Raw genomic sequence first — 24,831 nt, forward strand, 5'->3', positions numbered from 1 at the left:
TCCTCATATAAGTATTATTTTCACAGAAAAAGAAAGAGATAGTAAGTAACTCCCCAAAACATACAAAACCAGTCACTGACAGAACTGAACCCAGGGCTCTCCATGTACAACAGCTACGCTCTTTATACCAAAGGCAACCAGACTTTTTACCGAGCGCTTCACTTCTCAGGAATTTTTCATGAGGCACCTCCCAACGGAACAGAGAGGCCCAAACAACTGAATAAAAGCAGTTTGTGCTGTGTCAAACAGAGGTCACTGCGTGTCCCTCAAAAAGGAAAAAGATCCTGCAGGACCCCAGGTCTGCTGTAGCTCCCAGGGCACCTCGGTGCAGTTTGGCAACTGTGACTTTTTATAAAACACACTGTCAGACCGCTTGTCATAAAACAAGTAATTCTGAAAATGTATGTACCTATACATACAAAATGGGATTTTATGGGGTGCCTGGGTGGCTCAGTGAGTTAAGCCTCTGCCTTCGGCTCAGGTCATGGTCTCAGGATCCTCGGATCCAACCCCACATTAAGCTCTCTCTGCTCTGCAGGGAGCCTGCTTCCCCTTCTCTGCCTATTTGTGATCTGTCAAACAGATAAAATCTTTAAAGAAAAAAAAAAAAAAGAAATGAGATTTTAAATTCATATCCTACTTGAAAAACTACTCACATTTGGAAGGGGAGGTGAACCATGAGAGACTATGGGCTCTGAAAAACAATCTGAGCGTTTTGAAGGGGCGGGAGGGTGGGAGTTGGGGTACCAGGTGGTGGGTATTATAGAGGGCACGGATGGCATGGAGCGCTGGGTGTGGTGCAAAAATAATGAATACCGTTATGCTGAAAATAAATAAAAATAAATAAATAAATGTATATAAGAAAAAAAAAAAGAAAAACTACTCACATTGATATTGGAAACTGGACAATCCTTTTTGGCAAATTTAAATGCAAAATAGGACACTTGAAATATGTCAGGTCTGCGCTCTGGATCTGGTTCCAGCATGAACCCTGAAAGAACAGATTAAACTGGTAAGTTTCATGGAATACACAGAAGCTATGTAGGGGCACATTAAAACAATGAAATGAATATACACTTTTTTCCATTCTAAGATCAAGTGATTCTAGTAGACTTCGCTCGTATTCTAGAAAATATAGAAATTGTTATTTTCTACATGAATCTGAAGCATTAACTGAAGCAAAAATGGTCACGGAAGAGCTCTGCACCAGAAGTATAAATAACAAATAGAAATATATTTGTATAAATAAACAAATAGAAATGTTCTTCTCAGAAAGTGACACAAAACAGTGAGTTTAGTGAACACCAGGGAATTATTCAAGAAAGTTGCAAAGCCACAGTAGAGGTCTTTATTTTATTATCTAAAATACCTCCACTAATTTTCAAATGATCCTGAATCACTGAGAAAAGATTAAGTTGTTTGTGCATCATGTTTAACAAAGTAGTTCAGGGCTGACACAACAGTTTTCCAAACATTCTTTCTTTCCACACTGATGCTAGCGATATTCACCCAAGCTCTTCTTTCTACATATTATTCACATCATGTTCAAAAGTATGAGTAGAGCTTTATGGTTCTATTAGAAACAGATTTCACACCAGTCTTAAAACATTGCTTGAAATACCCGACTTTTTTTCCTAACGAAAATAATTTTCTAACCAAATGACTACTTTTCTATTACATCATTTATTCACAAGTTCACAAGAACGCTGACATCTACACTCAATTCTATAACTAGAAAGTTCATATTTTGTTACGACATCTCCATGTTCTAACTCTGATTCACTGATTAACTCTAAGTTCTTACAATGTTCAAAACCATTTTTTACAACTTATTTATTTTACAGAGAGAGAGTGAGAGGGGGTTGGGGCGAGACACAGGGAGACAGAGAGAGAATCCTGAAGCAGACTCCTCGCTGAGTGTGGAGCCCAACATGGGGCTCAAACCCAGGACCCTCAGATCATGACCTGGGCCAAAACCAAGAGTTAGACATTTAACCAATCAAGCTACCCAGGCACCCCTCAAATCATTTTTAAACCTATTTGGAATAAAAATGCACAGCATCAATTAGATAATCTTCTGAAACTTGTTAAGAAAATTATGTATAGAAAGATCTACGTATATAAATGGGTAAATTAAAATTAGAAAAAAAATTAAATCTTCCTTTCAAATTTAAGTAATATTTGAACAAACAACATATTCTACATCTCCAACAGCATGATAAACTTAGGTTAAAAGCACAGTGTGCCTCAAATGACACTAAGTACAAACTTAGAAACTGATTCAGGAGATTCTAAAAAGTCAGTTTTAAAAAATATTCTACATGAGGGTGCCTGGGTGGTCAGTTGGTTAAGCATCAGACCCGATTTCAGCTCAGGTCATGATCTCGGGGACCTGGGACCCAGCCCCACATCAGGCTCTGCACTCAGCAAGGAACCAGGTTGGGGTCTCTCTCCCTCCACCCCATGCATGCGTGCACACTCTCTTTCCCTCTCTCTCTCTCTAAAAGTAAGTAAACAAATCTTAAAAAGAAAAATACTCTGTATGTAACTTGACTTTATAGACTTACAATAGGTCACTTATAAAACTGATTATTATTTTGTCACCATTGTTAGATGTAAATAACCAAAAACATTTATTTATTTAGTTTGTATTCAACCACATTCCAGAGAAGATTCAGGAATCTACAGGTTTATTTTATCCTCCAAAATCATATTTGATCTTGACACCAACAAATGTTAAATGTTTTAAAAATATAACAGCACATGATGTAGAAATAAATTTAAACAGACTTTTAACAATAAATGTTTATTCATATACTTTTTTAAAAACAAATCACAAGAAACTTATCAAATTCACAAACTTAATTTCTTTTTCTATACTAGCAATTAAGTTTATGTGGTTTTTAAAATCTAATTTCAACTGTAGCTAATTATAAATATTTATTCCTATAAGAGACCTGAAAAAGCATACAAAACTATGAGGTTTGGGTTTGTTTTCTTTTTTCCAAAGACTTTATTTATTTGAGAGAGAGAGAAACAGAGCAGAGAGAGAGAGCATGAGCAGGGAGAGGGGCAGAGGGACAGAGAGTAGCAGGCAGCCCGACGCGGGGCTTGACCCCCAGGACCCTGGGATCATGACCTTAGTCAAAGGCAGACACTGAACCCAATGAGCCACCCAGGTGCCCCAAAACTCTAAGATTTTAAGTATATGAGAAAATTAATACTAATAGAAAAGTAATGACTAAGAGCCCGTGCCCACCCCCACAAAACAAAACAGGGTAATGATGTCAGTGAAGAAGCTGCATATGATTTGGCCCTATAAATGTAAGCCAAAAATTTAGCTACTTTCTTCTAGTCGGCAACATAAACACAGCAACATGATCCATTACAAGAATCACAGTATCCTCAGCACAAAAACAAACCAGGTGCTAAGAAAAAGCACTATTCCTAATATTGATGGCAAAGAGTAAATTCTCCCAAGTGTTTCTAAAGAAAAGTTCATACAGCATGAATAATGTCCTTAAGAAACTGCAATGGGTCGTTCCTTCTGTGATGACTGGTAACATAACACCTAAATGCAGTTCAGCAGAAGAAATTCTGTAAGAGCAGAGAACAGCTCAACACAACAATATACTTTTCTGGCCTGACTTAATCTAGGAAAAGCTTTTTAAGTATCTAGAGTGGAAAAGAATGATCCTTCCGGCAATCCTATATATTTTTTTCTTTCATAGTAATGAAAAGCATTAAGGGCCAATAAACTTGAGATTTTATGTTCTCTAAGCAGTACCTCTTACAGGTAACCCTATCTCCCAAATTAAGCACAGCACAACATCCCCCAATGATTAGGTCAGCAAGCTGTGGAGAGAAGCGGGATCATGTCAGAACCAAACAGAAGGACCTCTCACTCGCAGGTTTACATCTGCTACAGCCAGTCCAGCTTGCCCAACTGTACGGATCCCATTTACGGAACACAAAATCAATTTAAAAGGTCACGACTGTCATTTATTTTACAGACTATAAAATATAGAGTGCATTATTACGGTAAGCATAAGCTATAGTTCATGAAACTTGCCTCATGTGCATGTGTGTACATGCACACACGTGCACCAGGTCATAATTAACATGTACTTTTTACTATGGACCACAGTCAAACGGTGTGAAAAGCACTGTACTAGTTACCTCTCTCTACTACTATAACTCATTCCTCTCCAGGAAGAAAAGAGTGATTTGTCTGTTAGCTAGCAAAAATAAATAAGCACCCACACGGATCAATTTCTGAGACTTTCTTTCAGGATGAGTCTCCAGACAGAAACATTCTCTCTGAAAACATGTTTGGTACACGGTCTGCTTCTCTAGAGGGAATCTGTGGCTTTCCAGCACGGCCTATGGCTAAGTACATTTGGGGACTAAACACAGATCAACAGGCCCATTTGTCTTCAGATCTAAATTTCATTCTGCAACCTGCTTTTTAGTATTCATGTCGACAGTTTTATCTGATTGAGCTCCTGTGTCCCTCTGATTTGGTTCTAATTCAAAAGTATGAGGAGGCTGAAATCCATAGGAAAAACATGGCTACATTTTTATCTCTGAATATTTTTATATTGGATATTACCAGCCATTAAAAAAGAAAAAAGGAAAAGCACTCAATAAGGCACCATGAAGCATTTAATTTAAATAATATGACTTCCCAAACTGTCTGAGAGGACCGTATGCTGCAAAATGTACTCCTCAATAACTGGAGTACAGAGGTTAACAGCTCTAATCCAGCTGAACACCGAGACACATCTGCCAAGAGTGACAACCTCAGTTTTTAAGTAGTTTGCCCATTTTCTCTCATAATAATTAAACCTCAAGTCTAGTGTTCTATTAACTCCGACTTCAAAGACAATAAAACCGTATCACCCATAAAAATATGCTCCTGAAAGAACGGATTAAGAAATACATGTGTTGGGACGCCTGGGTGGCTCAGTTGGTTGGACGACTGCCTCCGGCTCAGGGCGTGATCCTGGAGTCCCGGGATCGAGTCCCGCATCAGGCTCCCAGCTCCATGGGGAGTCTGCTTCACTCTCTGACCTTCTCCTCGCTCATGCTCTCTCTCACTGTCTCTCTCTCTCTCAAATAAATAAATAAAAAAAAAAATTAAAAAAAAAAAAAGAAATACATGTGTCTAGTTCATCCAGAAGTGTTTAAATTCATTTAAAAAAAAAAAGGCAGAGAAATTAGAATACACCCTTGTTTACCCAATTTAAAGTGATCATGTGAATCATCATGAGACAGTCCCATTGACCTTGATTCTACTGAAAATGTAAGATCAACTTTTAAAACATCGGCCACATAGAAATGAAAGGCTATTTCTCTGCTCCTAATTGTGTGAATCTTCCTGTTGATACAAACACCACTTACATAACCCAAGAAAACAAAATGTCTCAGCACTGAAGGTAGTGTATAATTAAACCTATTTCCAACTAAGGTATCAGACATAGCTTATTAGAAAACACTTGTGGGGCACCTGGGTGGCTCAGTCTGCCTTCGGCTCAGGTCATGATCTCAGAGTCCTGGGATCGAGCGCAGCACTGGGCTCCCTGCTCAGCGGGAAATCGCTTCTCCCTCTGCCTCCCACCCATCCAGCGCTGCTCACGCTCCTGGGCGTGCACTGTCTCAAACAAAATCTTTTAAAAAAATAAAAACTGAAACACTTGCCCAAGGCGGCTGACCTGGGCGTGCACTGTCTCAAACAAAATCTTTAAAAAAAAAAATAAAAATTGAAACACTTGCCCAAGGCAGCTGAAATGGTTACATTTATAACTAAGTGTAGAGGAAAGTAAAACATCCATGCCTATGCCAACAGAAAGAGCTGTTTAAGGGGCTGCGGCCCCTGCGGCAGTGACCAAGTTAACACTACAGCTTCACTAAGGACTTAAGCCAAAAGTTACATAAAGGGGTTCCCATTCAAGTTATACAAAATGAAAGATCCATCCCTGGGCCTAAGTAAAAGCCAAACCAGCCTCTCTGATAGCTCAACAAATTTAACAGGAAAATACTTTGAACAGAGGTCTTAAAGAATTTTTCTGCCTAAAATGTTGTTAAATTGTTTTCCTTTCATGAAGAAATTTTTTCCTTCCCAAAGACTTCTATTTATTACTATCCTTACAGTAATACACCTAAAAAGAGAACACCTACTCTGGTTTTACAACTATCAATACTTTAAGCATTAACTTAAACATTAACATTAAACATTAACATTAACATTTTTATCTGTTAGCCTGTGGAAATTATTACAGATCCCACTCGACTTATGATGGGGTTACATCCCAATAAACCTATTATAAATTAAAAATACTGTAGGTCAAAAATACCTTTAATGCGCCTAACCTACTGAACGTAGGCTAGCCTACCTTGGACGCGCTCAGAACGCCTACCGTTAGCCTGCAGTTGCACAAAATCATCTAACACGATGTCCATTTTACAGTAAAGTGTGAGTACCGCATGTAACTTGCTGAATACTGTACTTGAAATGGAAAAAGTGACCACATGGGCACAGAATGCTCGAGAGCATCATCGTGCACCCATGAGCCAGGCAGCGACTGAGCGCTCAAGCGCAGCGCGGCCCCCTGGCATCACGAGAGAGTTAGCGCACTGCACACCACTAGCCGAGGAAAGATGAAAATTCAAGACTCAAAATATGGTTTCAACTGCATGTGTATAGCTTTCACATCATCGTAAAGTTGAAAAACCATAATAAGCAGAACCATCTGTATTAGAAACTTGCATGTTAAGTATACGGATCCTATATAACTTACTCCACGGACTGCTGGAATGAAACCAAATTTAATAATCAGTAATGACCGTGTTCAATCATAAATAACCTAAACACTAAAAGGGCACTACCAATATGCCCGGTTACTGTATCTGGGGGAGTCCTGCTAGCCCCCCCAGACGTCATGGATCAGAGCCCTCTCTACACCTCCCCAAGAGGCGACCCAGCAGCAATGACTGGAAACCTCCAAGGAACTCCTCCCTTAGTCGCTGATTTCTTTCCAAAGGTACAGCAAAATGTCCAAGATTATTTTCAAAAATAATATAAAAAAGAGTGGGTGAGGCTACAGACGAAAAGACTGACCATGAGTTAGTAATTACTGAAGCTGGGGATGGGTACACAATTCACTGTTCTGCCTCTATTTGTGTATTTCTTGCTTCCATAATAAATTTTAAATGTATTAAACAAACAAGTGAGTTCCTGGTTTCCCACAGGAAATAGGTATTAAAATAAATTCATTTACTATTAAAATGATAAGAAGTAACAAGTCTTGGTGGGGACATGGAGAAAAGGAATCGTCTGGGCAGGGGGCGTGAGCAGGCCAACTGAACAGCCGCTCGGGGAAACCGTACGGAGGCTCTCGGGAACATGACGAGCGGAACTACCCTATCACCCAGCGAGTCCACTTCCAGGTATTCACCCAAAGAAAACAAAAGCAGCTCCGAAAGCTATCTGCATGGGGCGTCCACGTGGCTCAGTGGGCTAAGTGTCTGCCTTCAGCTCAGGTCATGATCCCAGGGTCCTGCATCGGGCTCCCTGCTGAGTGGGGAGTCTGCTTCTCCCTCTCTCTTTGCCCATCCCCTGCTCTCGTGTTCTTGTTCTTTCTAATAAATAAACAAAATCTTAAAAAAAAAAAATATCTGCACCCCTATGGTTAGTGCAGCATTACTTAAAATATAAGCAAGCTAAGTGTCCACTGACGGGTGAATAAAAAAAATATAACACACACACACACACACACACTCACTCACTCGCTCTCCCTTACATTATTTGGCTATTAAAAAGAAAGAAAATCTTGTCATGGATGGACCTGAGGGCATTATGCTAAGTGAAATAAGACAAAGAAAGACAAATACTGTATGATCTCACTTATATGTGGAGGAAGGAAGGGAGGGAGGGAGAGGGGAAGAGAGAAACAAACTCATAAATACGGAGAACAGATCAGTGGTTGCCAGAGGTGAGGAAAGGGGAGGGGTGGCCAAAACAGGTGAAGGGTGAAGGTGGTCAAACATACCTTCCAGTTACTGTGAAAGTAAGTTCTGGACACATACTGTACACAGCACAGTGACTGTAGTTAATAATACTGTACTGTATATTTGAAAGTTGCTAATAAGAGTCTTAAAGGTTCTCGTCCCCGGGAGTCGGGGGTAAACTATGTGAGGTGATACATGTTACCTAGACTTACTGTGGTGATCATTTCACCATATATACATGCATCAAATCATTACATTATACATCTGGAATTAATATAATATTGCATGTCAACCATATTTCAAGAAAAAAAATTAAGCCCAATAGATGAGCTGCAAAAAGCAAAGATACAGAACCACAAAGCAACTGAGTAGACCCAAAAGTAAGAAAAACAAAGCTTTTCCTGCTGTTTGTATAAATCACTGCACAAAGCAAGCAGTGAGAAAAAAACTTAGTAGTTACATTTAACAGTGTGTTCTTGAGCATCTAACTTACAGTAAGCTTTTGGTACAGCCACCATTAATCTGCAAGGCCAAGCTCTGCTTTATAGCATCCAAAGAAATCTCTGAGGAAATACATTCTAATGAGTTTCTGAAAGTAAATGCCCTGCCCCTTACCCAGAAAATCAAAACCTCAGTTAACTAGGAAGAATTGTAACAATGATATCAGCAGTAATGGTGGTTATTATAGTAGTTATGATGGTAGTATTAAAGGCCATCTCTTACTGAACACATACACATGCTAAGAAGTATTTTTCCATAATTCATTTAATTCTCACAATAACCTTTAAGAGGCAGGTACTTTGAATATGGTCAGTTTAAAAATGTGATTAGGAAAAATGGAGGTGCCCAATGTTCTGGACCAAGTAAGTGGCAGAGCAGATGTGAGCCCAGGCCCTCTGGCTCAAGGCTTTGTTCTTAACCTCTACAACATACTACCTTAACCACCTTACAACCCAGATGCTAAAAGGAAGGTAAGGCAGCCAGCCCTTTGTCCATTCATCGTCATATTCAGCAAGCCCATTAGTTCTCCTCTAAACACTCTGTAAGTTCTCTTCAACTCTTGGATCCATCATGAAAATGCTTCTCTCCTCATCCCTCAATTCACCTCCATTATTTGTCTACTGGGAAAGTTAACAGAAGCTCAGAAGAAAAATTCTGAGTAATTGATTCTGCTACTTTTAAGAAGCAGGAAAACATAATGAAATTAATAGTTAAACTGAGATTTATTGGGGCGCCTGGATGGCTCAGTGGGTTGAGCCTCTGCCTTCAGCTCAGATCATGACCCCAAGTCCTGGAATGAAGCCCCACATCGGGCTCTCTGCTCAGCAGGGAGCCTGCTTCCGCCTCTCTCTCTGCCTGCCTCTCTACCTACTTGTGATCTCTGTCTGTCAAATAAATAAATAAAATCTTTAAAAAAAAATTAGTTAAACTGAGATTTATGGACAGTAGGTAATAATAATTACCCTTAACAAAATTGGTGATAATTGAAAGTATTTGCAAATTCTTATGTAATCACAAGCCATATAATTTTAACAAAGATCAGGCATAGCCATTTCAAAAGTCCTGAGTCATAGAAAATAGATGCATTAGTAAAAGTGTTAATACTAAAAAGATAAATGTTTTCATTTATCTTTTTATTATTATGTTCAATTAGCGAGCACAGACATCATTAGTTCTTGATGTAGGGTGTGGAGGCAACTACATTGCATGAATAACTGCCAATAAAATATTTCACCTTCAAAAACTATGAGAACAACTAGGCAATTCCCAATTTAATGAAGATTACTCATTATATATTATAAAAACAGAGAGAGGGGTGCCCGGGTGACTCAGCTGTTAAGCATCTGCGTTTGGCTCAGGTCCTGATCCCAGGGTCCTGGGATTGAGCCCCACATCAGGCTCCCTGCTCAGGGTTGGGTGGGGGGGGGGGTGTCTGTCTTCTCCCTCTCCAGTTTCCCTTGGCTTGTGTTCCGTCTCTCACTGTCTCTCTCTCTCAAATAAATACACAACATCGTTTTATGTTTTGTTTTTTGTTTTTTTTTTTAAGCAGAGAGAGAAACCTAAGTGGGATGGCAGAAAACAGGCAAGGTCGCATATGAAAAAACGTAAAGAATAAAATTGCAAAGAATCTAAGTGTTTTCTAAAAAACACTGCATTGTAGGTATGTTCTTGTTTTAAAAATCTCTACTTTGTTAAGCTTTTATTACTCAAGGCAATATTTAAAAAGTAAAATCCATAAAAACCCTTTCACAGGAAATAAAACACCAACATTTAATTGAATGCTTTTATTTTATTCGACTGTTTTGTTCGCCTCTCTGATATAAGTTCAAAGACATTAACAGATGGTCAAAATTATATTATCATTGATAAAAACTAAAAGCTACACATTTATTGGAAAATAACGGAAGCATATGAAAAACAGTTAAGCATCAACGAACTAGGTAGAGTCCAATCAGATCCTAAAATTATCGAAAGTGTTTAGCTTTTCCACCTTCCCATTACACACAAACACCCCTACTCACATACACAGCGAGGGGGAAAAAAAAGTAACTCAAGAAAATAAGGTCTCATTACTATAAGCAAATTAAATCACTAATCAGGGTATATACTGTCCAGTCTCTCAATCAGCATTGTCCACTGAGAATATTCAGAGTTTCTATGACACTGAAAGGTCCCCAACAAAACCCTCAGTTCAGTCGTAATAAAAACATTATACTCAGCAACAAAACTTTAGTCACTGTTACAGTGAAGTACAAGGACCTCAATAAAAGGTTAAACTTCAATTAGCCAGAACACACAAGAGCCAAAGTAAAACCCTCAATCATTCTGGGAGCATTCCCATCAGAGTTCTATCATGCTTTTAATGCCCTAACTTCTGGACAATGAAGGAGGCAAGCAACTGAAGAGAGGGGGTTATGAGTCTATGTTTATTCAGATACAATCTAAAGGTATATTTGCTTTTTTAAAAAAATCACATTCTGTAAAATGGCAGGCTAAAAATAACAGGGATAATGGGAAAAACAGAGCTGGGTCAGACCCCTGAAAAACTACACGACGTCGTCAACCGCAGCACTGACAAAAACCGTAACGGGCACCTGGGAAGGTAACGGGCACCTGGGAAGGTAATTTGACTGGAAGCTGCCGCAAGGATACGAAAACTCATCAAAATAAGACTGGTAAGTGCTAACCAATAAAGATAAAAATGGAACTCTCAGCCAGCACGGGTACTATCCAGGGGGCACCCGTTAGTAGGGAGCCACAGGAAATAAAGGTGGATCTCTCTGTGAAGAAGATCCCAGGTACAAACACTGGTATTTAATGCTCTCCAGTGAGAGCTAAAAGTCTTCACACCGGCAGCACAGCAGCAAAGCTTAGGGCTACGTGCTTTCCCCTATAAATTATACCACCACCTACCCTATCCAGTTACTCTGGTTCCCTTTGCCTAGGAAAACAAATCCACATGAAGCAATGTTAAGTTTGTGTTCAACTGACATACGTCTCCAATTCTGAACATGTTTGAACAAATCCACATAAATAAAAAGGTTATTCTTTAAATAAGCTTGCAAAGCAAGTCTAGCTATTGTTTTACCATCCGTTTTCTCTTGACCACTTTTCTACTAAAGTGTTTGTCCTTTTCTTTTTGATTTACATGAGCCTTATAGATTACAGAAGTTAGCCATTTCTCAGATGTGTAACAAATATCTTTTCCCAATTTATTATTTGACTTTATGCTGGGATTAATAGGGTTTTTTTTGGAGGGGGGGTACTTTTAATGGTTTAAACCTATATGTAATGGATTCATCTTTTCTTTCCTAGTTTCTGAGGTCTAATACCTATAGACTACCCACTCCAATGTTATCAATAAATTCAAGCCTATTTTCTTCAAGTACATTTAACTTTATTTTTTATATTCAGGTCTTTGATTTATTTGAACTTTTAGCATAAAGTCTGAGGTAGATTTTCAGCTTGTTTTTTTTTTGTCCACAAATGCCTAATAATTTTTTGTACTTCCATCTAATTCTTCCCATTGAGTTGAATGACCATCTTTATAATAGAAAACATCAACTACGTTTAGATTAGCCCTCTTTTCTATTGCACTGATCTGTGTGGCTGGAGGCTATGACAGAGGATGTTTAAAATGCAAAAAAGAGATGAGACTTGCTAGAAACATTTTAATTAAAACAATGGTGAGAGGTGCTGTTTAAATACTGCAGCTTCGCAATATTTTAATTTTAATATCTGATAGCCATCCTCCCCACCCTCAATCACCTTTTCAAGAAATTTTGCCATGTATGAATATAAAAAATTAAATTATAACACCATCCAAAAGAAGAAAAATCTCTTAACGGAGGCTAGAAGGAAAACAGAGGCATTCTTTCGGAGTCAGGGGCCCATAGGTCTACTCCTCCTTGATACTACACTTAGGTTGTTTTCCAATAAACGTTTTATAATCAATCAAGAATAACTATTTAAAAGGCTGGCCAAATAAGCTACAGTCTACAACCGGTAACACTTTGATACAAAAGGGCAACAGATCTGGATATTTAGATTTCAAAAAGCAAAGACTGAGCAATTAAATGTTTTACTCTAAGTTTTCCCAGAAATTCGAGCTTCCTTAATTACATAATCTCTAGTTCTACAAAAGCTTATCTAGGGGGCTTAAAAATATCCATGCACTAATCAGTAATTATGCTGCTTTCGTTCCTATAAAAGTCCTGTAAATATTTTTTCATGTTTTTCTTTACAACAGTTTCACAAAATTATAATACACGAAATTAAAAGACTAGGCTTAGGTAAAGAGATGTAAACTGCCCACCCTTAAGTACAGTATCTTATGATTCTTTCATAAATCTTTCCAAGTACTTACTTATCAAGCAATGTATATTCTGGGAGTAGCGAGAATCGTCTGGGATGGTGAAGCTGCCATCACAGATAGCAACCTGACTCTCACCAAAAGGAAGAGTGAAGAAACAAAGTTTATACAGTAAACACCCCAGTGCCTGCAAAACAAACAAGTATGAATATCATCAGAGCTCCAGTAATCAACCACAAGACAAAAACACAATCCCAGACCAAAATCTAAATGTTACTAAAAAAACAAAAGTCTAATGTTTCTAATAATGGATCACTCTTTTCACAAATTACTGCTTAAACCAATTTATGTGCTTAATTTCTGAAAAGATATTTAACTGTATCACTCTCGTATTTTTCTATCACATCTGTGGTTAGTTGGCTGCATTAAAGCTATCATTGAACTCTAAATCATGAATGATGTAACTAAAACTGGAACTAGCTGGCTGCCTTTGGGGAAAAAAATTGTATTTTTATTTCCTTCACAAGAAAAAAATATATTCAGCATAAAACTAGCATATAACCAACAAAGTAATCACAAGGCTTCTTCTAATAAACTTTAAAAAAAACAACAACAACACTGTAAAACATGTTTTAAAATCCTGAGGTTCCAAATATGAGCTAGCCAGCACAGTTAAATTTATCAGACAACCATCAATACGGTTTTATTGATTATTCACTCAACATGTCATTATTTCATATCATAAAAATGACGTCTCTGCTTCCACATATAACCCCAAAATTTTTATTTTAAACATACTCTTCATATTTGTACTTGGCTAATCTGTAAGAAAATTCGCAAAGGAAGGGCTCTGTCCGCTTCACGCGCATGGCTTCCTAGACAGCACAGCACCAATAAATCTGCTTGCTGACAATGAGGACAAAACACCCGAAAACAACACAAACTGCATTCTGAAAAGCAGCACAGGAAATTCCTAGCTACCGAGCTGCTAACAGCTCAAACCTAAAAAGCAGTAATGTTAAAAAAAAAAAAAGGGCAGTAATAAAATGATTTTTGGCTCAAGAAATCATGTTGTTGCTATAAAAAATATCACCTCAACCTTTAAGAGTGTAAAAGATATTTCTAATTCTAAAAAGACTGTAATAAAATTCTCCAACAGGCAGTGCGCAACTCCATCAGGAATACTGAGATTCGGCCCTACCCTATCAGCTCTCCTTTGCTGGACTTTCTCCACCCATCAACGTAGCGCGCTTAACTAACAAATACGCTAAGTTTTATGACCACCATGCAAATCATAATATGCAGAAACACCTTTGTAAGTTCAACAATATTTACAAAAGATTAGTTTCAAAACAGCCTTCTAACACTAAAGTTTTAAAAGTTCTAGAAATTTCAGTCCTAGAAGAGTAGTTCTAGTAAGTTCAAAGCATTACTATGATTAATGAAATGGTAAAGATTCTGAATGGAAATAACCAGTCCCATGTCACTTAAAAATATTTATAATGCTTTTCTCTGTAAGGGAGATACTTTCGGCATTTATGTAACAAATTGAGCTGTAGGCTTCCTTAATAGCACTAAAAAAAAATTCTACCAATGGTGTAATATCTACATTAAATGACACCTTTCTCCTTCCCAGATGACAGTCAAATATGAGAGTTCTGCATCTTCGCCAGTTTTATCTTATAAATCAAACCTTCAGCAACGTGTCTTCTGTTCGAGTAAGTGTTGCAGGAGTCTGCAGACGACAGTTTCAGACAGCAATGCCAGTATACTTAAAACACATAAAACTAAAACGTAAAATACTATGCTTCACACAGTGTGAACACAACTAGGTGTCCTAATTTTTTCAAACCAAATGCATTTTCCTCCTTATCCTTCTGTTGATGAGAATTGTTCAATAAACAGGAGGAAACAAATGACCTGATTTTGGAAGCTAAGTATCATCATCTTTAATTTTCCTTATTAAAAGATAATATGAAGCATCTGTCACTGAATTTCCTAATACTTAATAAAATCAACATTCTACTTCTCAGGATGAAAATTACCTACAATGAAAAATTTCAAGCAAAAAAAAAAAAAAATTTCCCAAAATATAAAGTGCTAAATGAATACTTTAACCTCAATATTATAAGTCCCTGAATCAGTACTACCTGAAATAGAATCAGAAATATAATTCTTAACCAGCATGAACTGAGTATCTTTTTATGGATATTCTTTCCTTCACTCCTAAAATGTTGTAACATACTTCTGCTGCACCTGAGCTAAGACAAGAAAAAAACAGCATCATGAAAATTAAAATTTTATTTCTAACTAGCATATAAACATAAGATTCTATTTTCTATTAATTTTTCTTCTTTTTCATTTTTGGGTAATCTCTCTGTATCTCCACAACTATCTCCAGATATCCATTACAGAAATAATACCCCTATACTGATCTATAAATTGTATGAAGCTTAAACTGATCACAATTTAGTATGCTGCCTGGCACGCATACGAAGTCTGAAAGGTTTCCCTCGTTTTTTATTAAGATACTGGGTAACATATCGCGTGCTTAGAAACTCCTTGCTTCTTTTCCAATCAAGCCTTGATATTTCCAAACTGCAGTTAAGCTCTGCTGTCTGTTGTTTCCTCTGCTGTTGAAATACTCTTAGGTGACATGGATTTCACCAGCCGTCATAAAATTCGGCTAGAGAAGATTTCCACAACCACCTCTTCTAATACCTTTTTATAAATTAAGATCTGATTGGATTTGCTGTGTACATTATACTATAAGCCATTTAAAAGGTCAAATATTAGTGCTGAGAAAAGCAAACTGAATTTGAATTACACAAGCTGGTGATCTACAAGCGGCTATCAAGTTAACTAAATCAAACTTACCCAAGGTTTGATTCAACTAGGCATATGGTTAAAAATTCAACTACCACAAGATTTAAGAATCACTGCTGCAAAAGCATATAGTACAACAGATGAAAGGATATCAAAGACACTCTCTTATTATTACCTTGCAAACCCCTATAAGGAGGAGGTCAGGAGAAAAGGACCAAGGAGATATTCTTTTGGTTTCACACGTTATGCTTTACTACTTTCTAAATACGTTCAAAAATAAAACAAACATGGCTTTTCTTGTAAACTCTAGAACTATTTCCAAATGAATATTTTTCCTCCATCCCTAATATGGTTACTAGAGGTAGATATGACTAAATCTTTGTTGATTTAAATGAATTTACATTTAAAATATAGTTTTATATTTAGCTAGTTTATCAAATATAGCCAAAATATATTTCCTTATGAAACAAGTTCTAAAGAAGAGTTGGCATTCTAACATAAAGTTCAATTATACAGAAACATGATTAATCTTAATAATTCAACCCAGATACACAGTTAACCCTTGAACAACACGGGGTATAGAGGCACCAACCCTCCTATGCAGTTGAAAATCCACATTAACTTGACGCCTCCAGAAACTAATAATAACCTACTATTGACCAGAAGTCTTACCAATAACATAGTTAATTAACACACATATTGTAATACAAATTATATACTGTATTCTTACAATAATAGGTAACTTTTTCTTAACATTTTCAGTATTTCTAGGCTATGTGGTTCATCTGCAAGTTTTTTCACCTCCAAAAAGTTTTCCAATATATTTATTTTTAAAAACCTGCATATTAAGTGGACCCACACAGTTCAAACACATGTTGTTCAAGGGTCAACTGTACATGTTAAATGATAAGATCCTAATTTGTAGAAGTTAGTCAATGGTATGATTTTAATTAGAGAAAAGTTTTACTCCTGTTAGTTTCCATTAAAAAGATCCTAAAATACTTCTAAAGCTACTTAAGAGTTATGACCAGCTGTTCCATTCCATAATCAACCAAACCTATGTTCAATCAAAAAAATATTAACATTCTATGTAATATAAATTCTAAAAAATACTGTGGTAGAAATGTTACATTATATGGAAGTCCTTTATTTACTTTTTTATACCTAACTTTCCAATTCATGATTAAGAAGATAAAATGTTCTATTTGTTTTCTTCTTCTCAATAAGCAGCTCTACTATTTATCACTTCTCTTCTACTTATTATGAAATACCTTTTGGGGGACAAAGGGATAGTAATCAACTGAACTCAGATTTTTTTTTTAATTTGGTTAGAGAAAATGTTAACCTTTCTTGGCCTTACCCAGATATCAGCCTTGGTGGTGATGGGTTTCCCTCCATAAAGGTTGATCATTTCAGGGGCTCTGTATGACAGAGTTGTATACCTGGCAGTAAATAAGTGAAATGGAGTGGAGATATAAAAATAAAAAAAGAAAAGAAAAAAAGAAAGAAAAAGATAGATACTACATTGTTTCTATATAAAATACTATAAAAACTTTTAGTCTCAATAACATTATATAGAAATAATATTTTCAAAAAGCTCAATAAGGTCCATCAAGATTTAACAATACAAAGCATCTACATAAACATTTTTATTCAACAAGTGCAACAGCATGTCTAATTATATAAAAAATTTTCTTTAATAAAAAATCTTAAAGACAATGGATTGAAAATATAGTTTTCTTTGAATTTATTTTAAATAATATGCCTCTAAAATTATTCTTATCAGAGTATTTTAGTCTATTAAAAACAATATTGCTACCCTCTCATAAAATTAATTTATACGTTTATTAAGGAGTTTGTTTTTATGGCTCTAACATAATTCCTGGCACATAGCAGTCAATCTCCTTTAGGTTTATTTTTATCATTATTGTTTTAAAAGTAACCTAGTTGTCATAATCCTAACTACACTAATTAAGAACACTTCTAGAACTGTCATCATAAGCTACTTGGAATGAAAAGATACTGTGAAAAAATAGTTACCAATATAAAAATTCTAAATCCATTATGAACAGAATATTTTAATGAAGTAGTACTCAATTTCATGGCAGAAATTATTAGATAATGGAAGGACTTCCTATATCATGGGTAATTTAAGATCAGTTTTGAGTATTGATATGTTTTGTTTTATATGAAATATCTTAAGGCTCAACATTCTATCATCTTATGTTTTCAAAATCACCCTGACTGGTGAGACACTACAGAGGAGCAACCAGAGAAACCAGAAGAGAAAGTGCATGAGGGCGGGGCTTCTGCTCACTGCCAAGCTGCGGCACCCACCACAGCGGCCACTGCACTGGAGGCCCTGAACAAACGCCTTCAGCTGAATACACGGTTAGACCATTAACTCCTCAGCGGAGCCACGAAGCACAAGAGCCTCACGAGCCTGCGTTCAGCCTGACTGCAGAATTCCACTATACCTAACGTCTCAACAGCAAGAAATGAAACTTTCAGCAACTCAGAGATCCTAAAGCAGGCATTATATATCACAACCCAGTAATTTTTTAATTTTTATATTATATGTATTTATATATACACACACACACGTGTGTGTGTGTGTGTGTGTGTGTATATATCTTGGGGATCTATATATATCTATTTACATAAAATAAAATATATACATAAAGTATATATACATAAAATATACATATATATACATAAAAATATATATATTTATGTAAATAGATATATATAGATCCCCAAGAAACCAATTCATTCTTGTGTAATCATTCTTGTGTTCTCAGGACATTTACATGTTTACTAAGGAGTTAAGTTCTACAGAATCTAATATGATCATCGTAGGCTAAGTTTCCTGAATAGCAATGCACAGCCCAGAAACCCACAGTGTTATACAAATGGGCCACAGTAAGATCAGCTCTCCTTGAGTCACTTCAAAATGTACACTGCAGTTCAAATGATAGCACTTAGTCTTAAACAACTGAGAATTTGTGAGAAGTGAAGAAAGACAACTTAGAAAAGACAACTACACAGAAATTCCTATTCTCACAGATCTTTGGGCATTCTGTATCATTTTACTAAGGTAATCTAAGATTTACAAACAGTTCTATGGTCTAAAACTAGAAAACAGAAAAGTCAGGGAAAGGTACTTACAGGTACTCATACTCTAGCAACCACAGAATGTACAAAATTAAGAAAACATAAAGCAGATATGACCTATTTCTACCAGAGAGCTTTCTAATACACTTCGACAAAGTAACATGTTTTCCACACAGTTTTCAACACATTAAGAGGTCAATCTTCCTCATTTCAAATAACTGTCTTCCTAACAAGCAGTAATCCTCAGTATTAGTAAAAATATGCTTACCTGAACTCAAGAATCACTGAAAACTCCCTTTAATGATTCCACAAATTACTACAGCTTAACAAACTTCTAGATCAATATATTTACAATGTACATGAAAACCTGTATGCATGGTAAAATGTATTTTCTACTGAGCTAGAGCAGACATAAATTAGTCAATGTCTATGGCACAGAAATATTTTAAAGATATCTATAAATTGAGCACCTAAAAAATTTGTATTAGCAGAACTGGTCCACAGACTTAACTAAAATTCTCAAGAGACAAAGCACAATAAAGACAGAAACTTACTTTTTAATTTCTTCTTCTACTAGATTAACTCCATCTTTTTGCGGATTAAGAAATTTATTCGTGGCACTGCCAAAGTCACAAAGTACATAGTTTCCACTATCATTCAACAAAATATTTTCTACCTTCAGAAAAAATAAATAATTAGTAGTATTTTCAAAATGAAATTATGTTTTTACAACCATGTTTTTACAAAATAAACATTGAAAGGTTTGTGCCATTTATAGAGAGAGACACAGGAGGTAATAAAATAAATTATGAGGAAGGACAAATGAATCGGACAAAAAATAAACTTGACTATGTCTACTGTTCCTCTTACTAAGAAAAAAGAAGTACTTTTCCCATCCCAGAATGATTTTTGCAGGGGCCAAGAAGCCTTAAATCCTCTTTAAACCTCTTCTATGAAAGAGAACTAGCAGCTGTCGAAGTCTATACTGCACCTCCATTTTTCTTTTTCTGACACTTCAGCTTATCATAGACAAGTCATAAAAACAATTAAAATTCTACCTGATTGACTACTAATTCCATTTTTTTAAAAGATTTTGTTTATTTATTTGACAGAGAGAGAGAGCGAGAAAGGGATCACAAGCAGGGGGAGTGGGAGAAGCAGACTTCGCACTGAGCAGGGAGCCCGATGAGGGGCTCAGTCCCAGGACCCGGGATCATGACCCAAGCTGAAGGCAGGCACTTAATGACTGAGCCATCCAGGTGCCCCTCTAATTCCATTTTTATCTAAAATGCTCAACTAAAAAACAGTTTTGACTTTACGTGTCAAAGTCGTGCCAAATTATTAGGGAAAATACAAACACCGCATATTCAAAAGTACTGAAATGAACTACACTGGCTAACTAAATAAAAGGACAGAAGTCTGCACTCATGCATTTCAATCTTGGCTTAAATTTGTATCCTATTACTATAGGTTTCCCTAAATGACACTTTCATGGTTAACAACCTACATTTTTTTTTAATTTTATTTATTTATTTGACAGAGATCACAAGTAGGCAGAGAGGCAGGCAGAGAGAAAGCAAAACAGGCTTCCCGCTGAGCAAAGAGCCCGACGTGGGGCTTGATCCCAGGACTCCAAGATCATGACCTGAGCCAAAAGGGGCTCGATCCCAGGACCCTGGGATCATGACCTGAGCCGAAAGCAGAGGCTTTAACCCACTGAGCCACCCAGGCGCCCCAACAACCTGCATTTTAAATGACACCTTCTATTCTCTTATATCTTAAGAGGATTTTATTATCACCTTGCATAAATTTTGTATAATCAGTCAGAACTGGGATTCATTCCTTCATTAAATATTTATTGAGACCCTGGCTATGTGCCAGGCACCATTTTAAGTACTTGGATATATCACTACAAAAGAGAAAAATCCCTGCCCACATGGGAGTTTACATTCTGTGGAAGAGAACGGAAAGTAAACAACAAGCACAACATATAAGCAAGTTATACAGCACCTTCCAAGGTAACAAGTAATAATAAAGGGCAGGGCAGAGAGCAGGACTGTTAGGCTGGAACTGTAAATAAGACAGAAGAAGACAGGACCCACGGAGAGGGTCTGAGCACACCTGAAGCAGGGTGAGAGTTTAGCCATGGGATATCTGAGCATACAGCGTTTTGGGAAGAGAAATTTTTGTAATCTTAGTGTTTGTGGGCATCAAGGAAGACACCCATTGCTTTAAATGATACATTCAATAATATTTTGAGAAATGTGATACCAGGAATATTTAAATCGTTTGGGGACTTTTTCCAGTGTAACAAGTGGGTACCCCATACAAGAGATCAGAGCCCAGAAAAAGCCAAGATGAAACGACCTTAAAGACAATCACCACCAAATTATAGTAAATTACAGAAAACTATAGTAAATTATAAATAAATGAGTAAAAAGACCCATTCAAGTTTGCCTCCCAAATCTCTGGAAAGCATCCTGATGCTTAATACGGATTACAGGAAACAGGAGGAGAGCTGAACTGGGAGAGAAGAGCGTAGAAGGACATAAACCTGCATCACGGAAGTTCACATTTCTGCTCACAAGAAACCTTTTAGAAGCCCACTATGTAAGACAGCAGCAGAGCAGAGGATACAACATCCCCTTCGACAGCCATACTAAAAGCCCTCAGGGTCATGGAAAGCACAGTTTCTATTCTGGCCTCAGGAACTACAGCCTGGGACGGACAGACCCTTCTCAGGGCTGGTAAGAAAACCCAGTGTACAGGAAGATAGTTCAAGACACTGCAATGCTAAAGTTTAAAACGTATTCATCTGTAACAGTCTACAATTCCTACCTTCAAATCCCGGTGAATTATTGGAGTCTTGCACTGATGCAATCTTGCGACAGCTTCGCAGGTATCACAGAGTATCTGCAGCACTTCTGCCTCCGTAAAACCTGTCTGCAGCTTCTTATTCATCTGATTCACTACCTGCCCGGCTAACCAAAACAGAAATTTTGAGAAGACATACTTTTAGTAAAAAAAAAAGACTGCCATCAAGAAATTAAGAAATGTCTATATTGTCTCAGGTAATGGGGAACTGGCTTTTTCATAATGCTCATGTAAGGAGCCTTTCTGTACCATATCCTATTGATTCAGTGACATGCACTTTTTCATATTTTACATCTCTGGAATGAAAACATCTTAAAATAGATGCTACTGGTCATTTTTAAAGATTTTAACATCTCTGAAATCAAGATATAACTTATAATTGATGGCATCATGGACCTGAAGAAACAGTTCTTCAACACTGTGCGAGCCACTGGATCAACAGTGGTGAGCAAAAACGAGGTTTAGATTATTATGGAATGTATAATCTAAAGGCACAGATAAACAATAAACCATATACAAATAAATACATGTAATTATATACAATAAAGATAACATGAGAGGAACCTAAATTCAAATTGGTGAAGGAGGATGGGGAGGAGAGGGGTCAGAGGAGGTATGTCGGAGGAAGTAATATTATGTTGAGACTGTAGGATGATTAGGAACCAACCAGGCCGAGATCTGTGAGAAAAAGCATGCTAGCAACCATAAGCAACGTGTACAAATGCCTCCAGTATGGACAAGAGCTGGATAATCCTGAATAACCTGAAGCCAAGGCAGGGCTGTCTGCGAAGCTGAGAAGAGGCAGAGTGACGCGACACGGGAACACAGCCATCCCTCAGCCATAGTTTGGATTTTATCTTGACAACCAGGGAAACCACCTCTTCTACCTTTTTAAAGGATCTCCTTGATTATGGGGGAATCGCAAGAGTAGAGATGGAGAGCCGGGTTAAGAGGCTTGTGCTCTAATTCAGGTAAAAGACAATGGGCAGAATAACAACTAAACTCAACAGTCATACCAACAAGCCCTGAGAGGATGCTTATATCCTCCATTTACCGAGACAATCAACAGTCTAACGGCAATTCTAAGTTATTAAGAAAAAGCTTACCATCATTTAAGAACACAAGTAAAAATGTAATTCATTCAGAAAGCATTCTAATAAAAATAAGTTTGAGAATTTAAAAAGGCAAACTTACGTTAACTTGAAACTTTCCTTTAACAAGACTAGACAAATGAATACTACTTTGTAATCGGCAAGAAGGTGCATACACACCTGTTCCTTTTATTATTACTGTCCAAAGAGCATGCTAATATATTTTCTGAAACAGATGGGTTTCTTTTTAAAATTTTAAAGCAGAAAAAATATCACATTTTACCTATCAATCCCCAATTCTCAGAACAATCAAGTATATTTGGCTGCAATTTATTCAGAGTATCTCAAGATTGAGGCACCTGACCAGGCAGCAATTTCCTCCATCCTTTTGTGTGTTAGACAGAAACTTGTTTTAAACAAAAACTAAACAGGATGAAAAGTATTTTATTGGTGCTCTTTCACATTCTTGAAATATTTCATAGCTGAAGAAATCATAACCTTGAACTCTTTCAAGAGTTGAGATCCTCTTTCAAACCTTCAGTGTAACGAGTAGAATAAATTTTAAACGTTAATTCTCTTTCTTCCATTCAGAGGTCCTGAATCACAGACCGCAAGTCCCCAAAAAAAGCTAACAGCTGTATTTGAGCTGCATTTCAAATGCAGAAACAAATAAAATTTCATTATGCAAAATCAAAGTACCCTGAAAATTAAAGTTAAGATTATTCTAATGAGAAACAAAAAAAAAAAAAAAACAGATTCAGAAATTTTTTTTTTTAAAAGGTTTATTTGTATATATAGAAGAATACACACTGTATCAGAACAATGTCCCCAGGACAGCTTGCTGTGCCAGGAAAACGGCCGAGAAACGTAAGAACCAGAGTCACCGCACTAGCGGCAAACCGCCCTCCCGCGCACAAGCCCGGCCACCACCAACAGCGCCGTCCCAGCAGCGCAGTCTGGAACAGGTGACTCACTGCTACACAAGTAATAATAAGTGACTGCTGCTTTTTGCTACTGAGTTTGGGATGTTTTGTTATTAAGTAAGAGCCAATAGGTATATTATCCGTGGAAATTCTGTAAAACCCCGCCTGGAAATAAAAGCGCGTGCACGCACACTCTCTCTTTCAAAGTAGACTCCACACCCGCCACCAGTGAGGAGTCCGTCCAACAAGGGGCTTGAACTCAGGACCCTGAGACCAAGACCTAAGCGGAAATCAAGAATCAGGCACTTAACTGACTAAGCTACCCACACACCTAAACATTCTTTTCATACAAAGTAGAAATATGTTCAAATTCAACTCTGATTCTGGAAGTCTGAAGTTTTACCTAAAGCACGTACTCTCTCTTTAACCTACATACATCAGAGTATTAGCAAATGAAGCAGTCTCAAATCACGAACCGACAAAGATCTAACATTGATTACAAAAGATGACTGCAAACATTTCATACCTGAAACCATGATGGGGCATATCAGCTACATAACACATTCTTCTACTTCCTAAAAAGTTTTATCCCTACCTAATCAAAATCAATGTACCTGATCTATATTGGTAACACTGACTGCCTTCCAAAAGTACCTTCATTCTTAAACAATTTTATGCAATATAATTAAACTCTCTCTTTCCCCATGGGGGGGAAAAAAAGGAACATATCTAATTGATTCATCTGAGAAAAAGGAACTGAGCATGCTCTATTCATAGCCTCTGGATCCCTTCTCTAGGATGTAATTACCCACTCAGAGGGTACATTCTGATCTACAGTACATGCAGTAAGCTTAGCTGATAAAACATATGAAGAAAACTTCTAACATAGAAAAGAAGGTGTAATAACAAACAGGAAAAATATCAGAAAAACAAAAACACAAGGAACAGAAGAAAACTTTTTAAAAACTCTAATTAATAACTACAGACAGCAAAAGATTTACACCTAAAACAAGAGCAAGGTGCATTTTAACAAAGAACAATGTTGAGAGAAGAGGAAGAGTTCCTGGAAATTAAAAATAACAGAGCACCAAATTCTATAGAGGAGCTGAAAGATATATTTAAGGAATGCTCCCAACACAAGTAGAATTTGTAAAAAGAGAAGAAAAAGAGAGGAACAAAG

The 24,831-nt window shown here is 36.9% G+C and overlaps 1 protein-coding gene across 1 annotated transcript in view; it reads right to left on the reverse strand.

Annotated features, from left to right (window-relative positions):
* The window catches only part of BMP2K (BMP2 inducible kinase), a 121,476-nt gene that overhangs the window by 37,294 nt on the left and 59,351 nt on the right, over nt 1-24,831 (reverse strand). Inside the window, 5 exon segments of the mRNA XM_044225690.1 lie at nt 888-991; nt 12,878-13,010; nt 17,010-17,091; nt 19,318-19,439; nt 21,602-21,744. Of these exon segments, the coding sequence (XP_044081625.1) occupies nt 888-991; nt 12,878-13,010; nt 17,010-17,091; nt 19,318-19,439; nt 21,602-21,744 (584 nt within the window).

This window comes from Neovison vison, chromosome 11 (assembly GCF_020171115.1).
Source record: "Neovison vison isolate M4711 chromosome 11, ASM_NN_V1, whole genome shotgun sequence".
NCBI classification, from domain to species: domain Eukaryota; kingdom Metazoa; phylum Chordata; class Mammalia; order Carnivora; family Mustelidae; genus Neogale; species Neogale vison.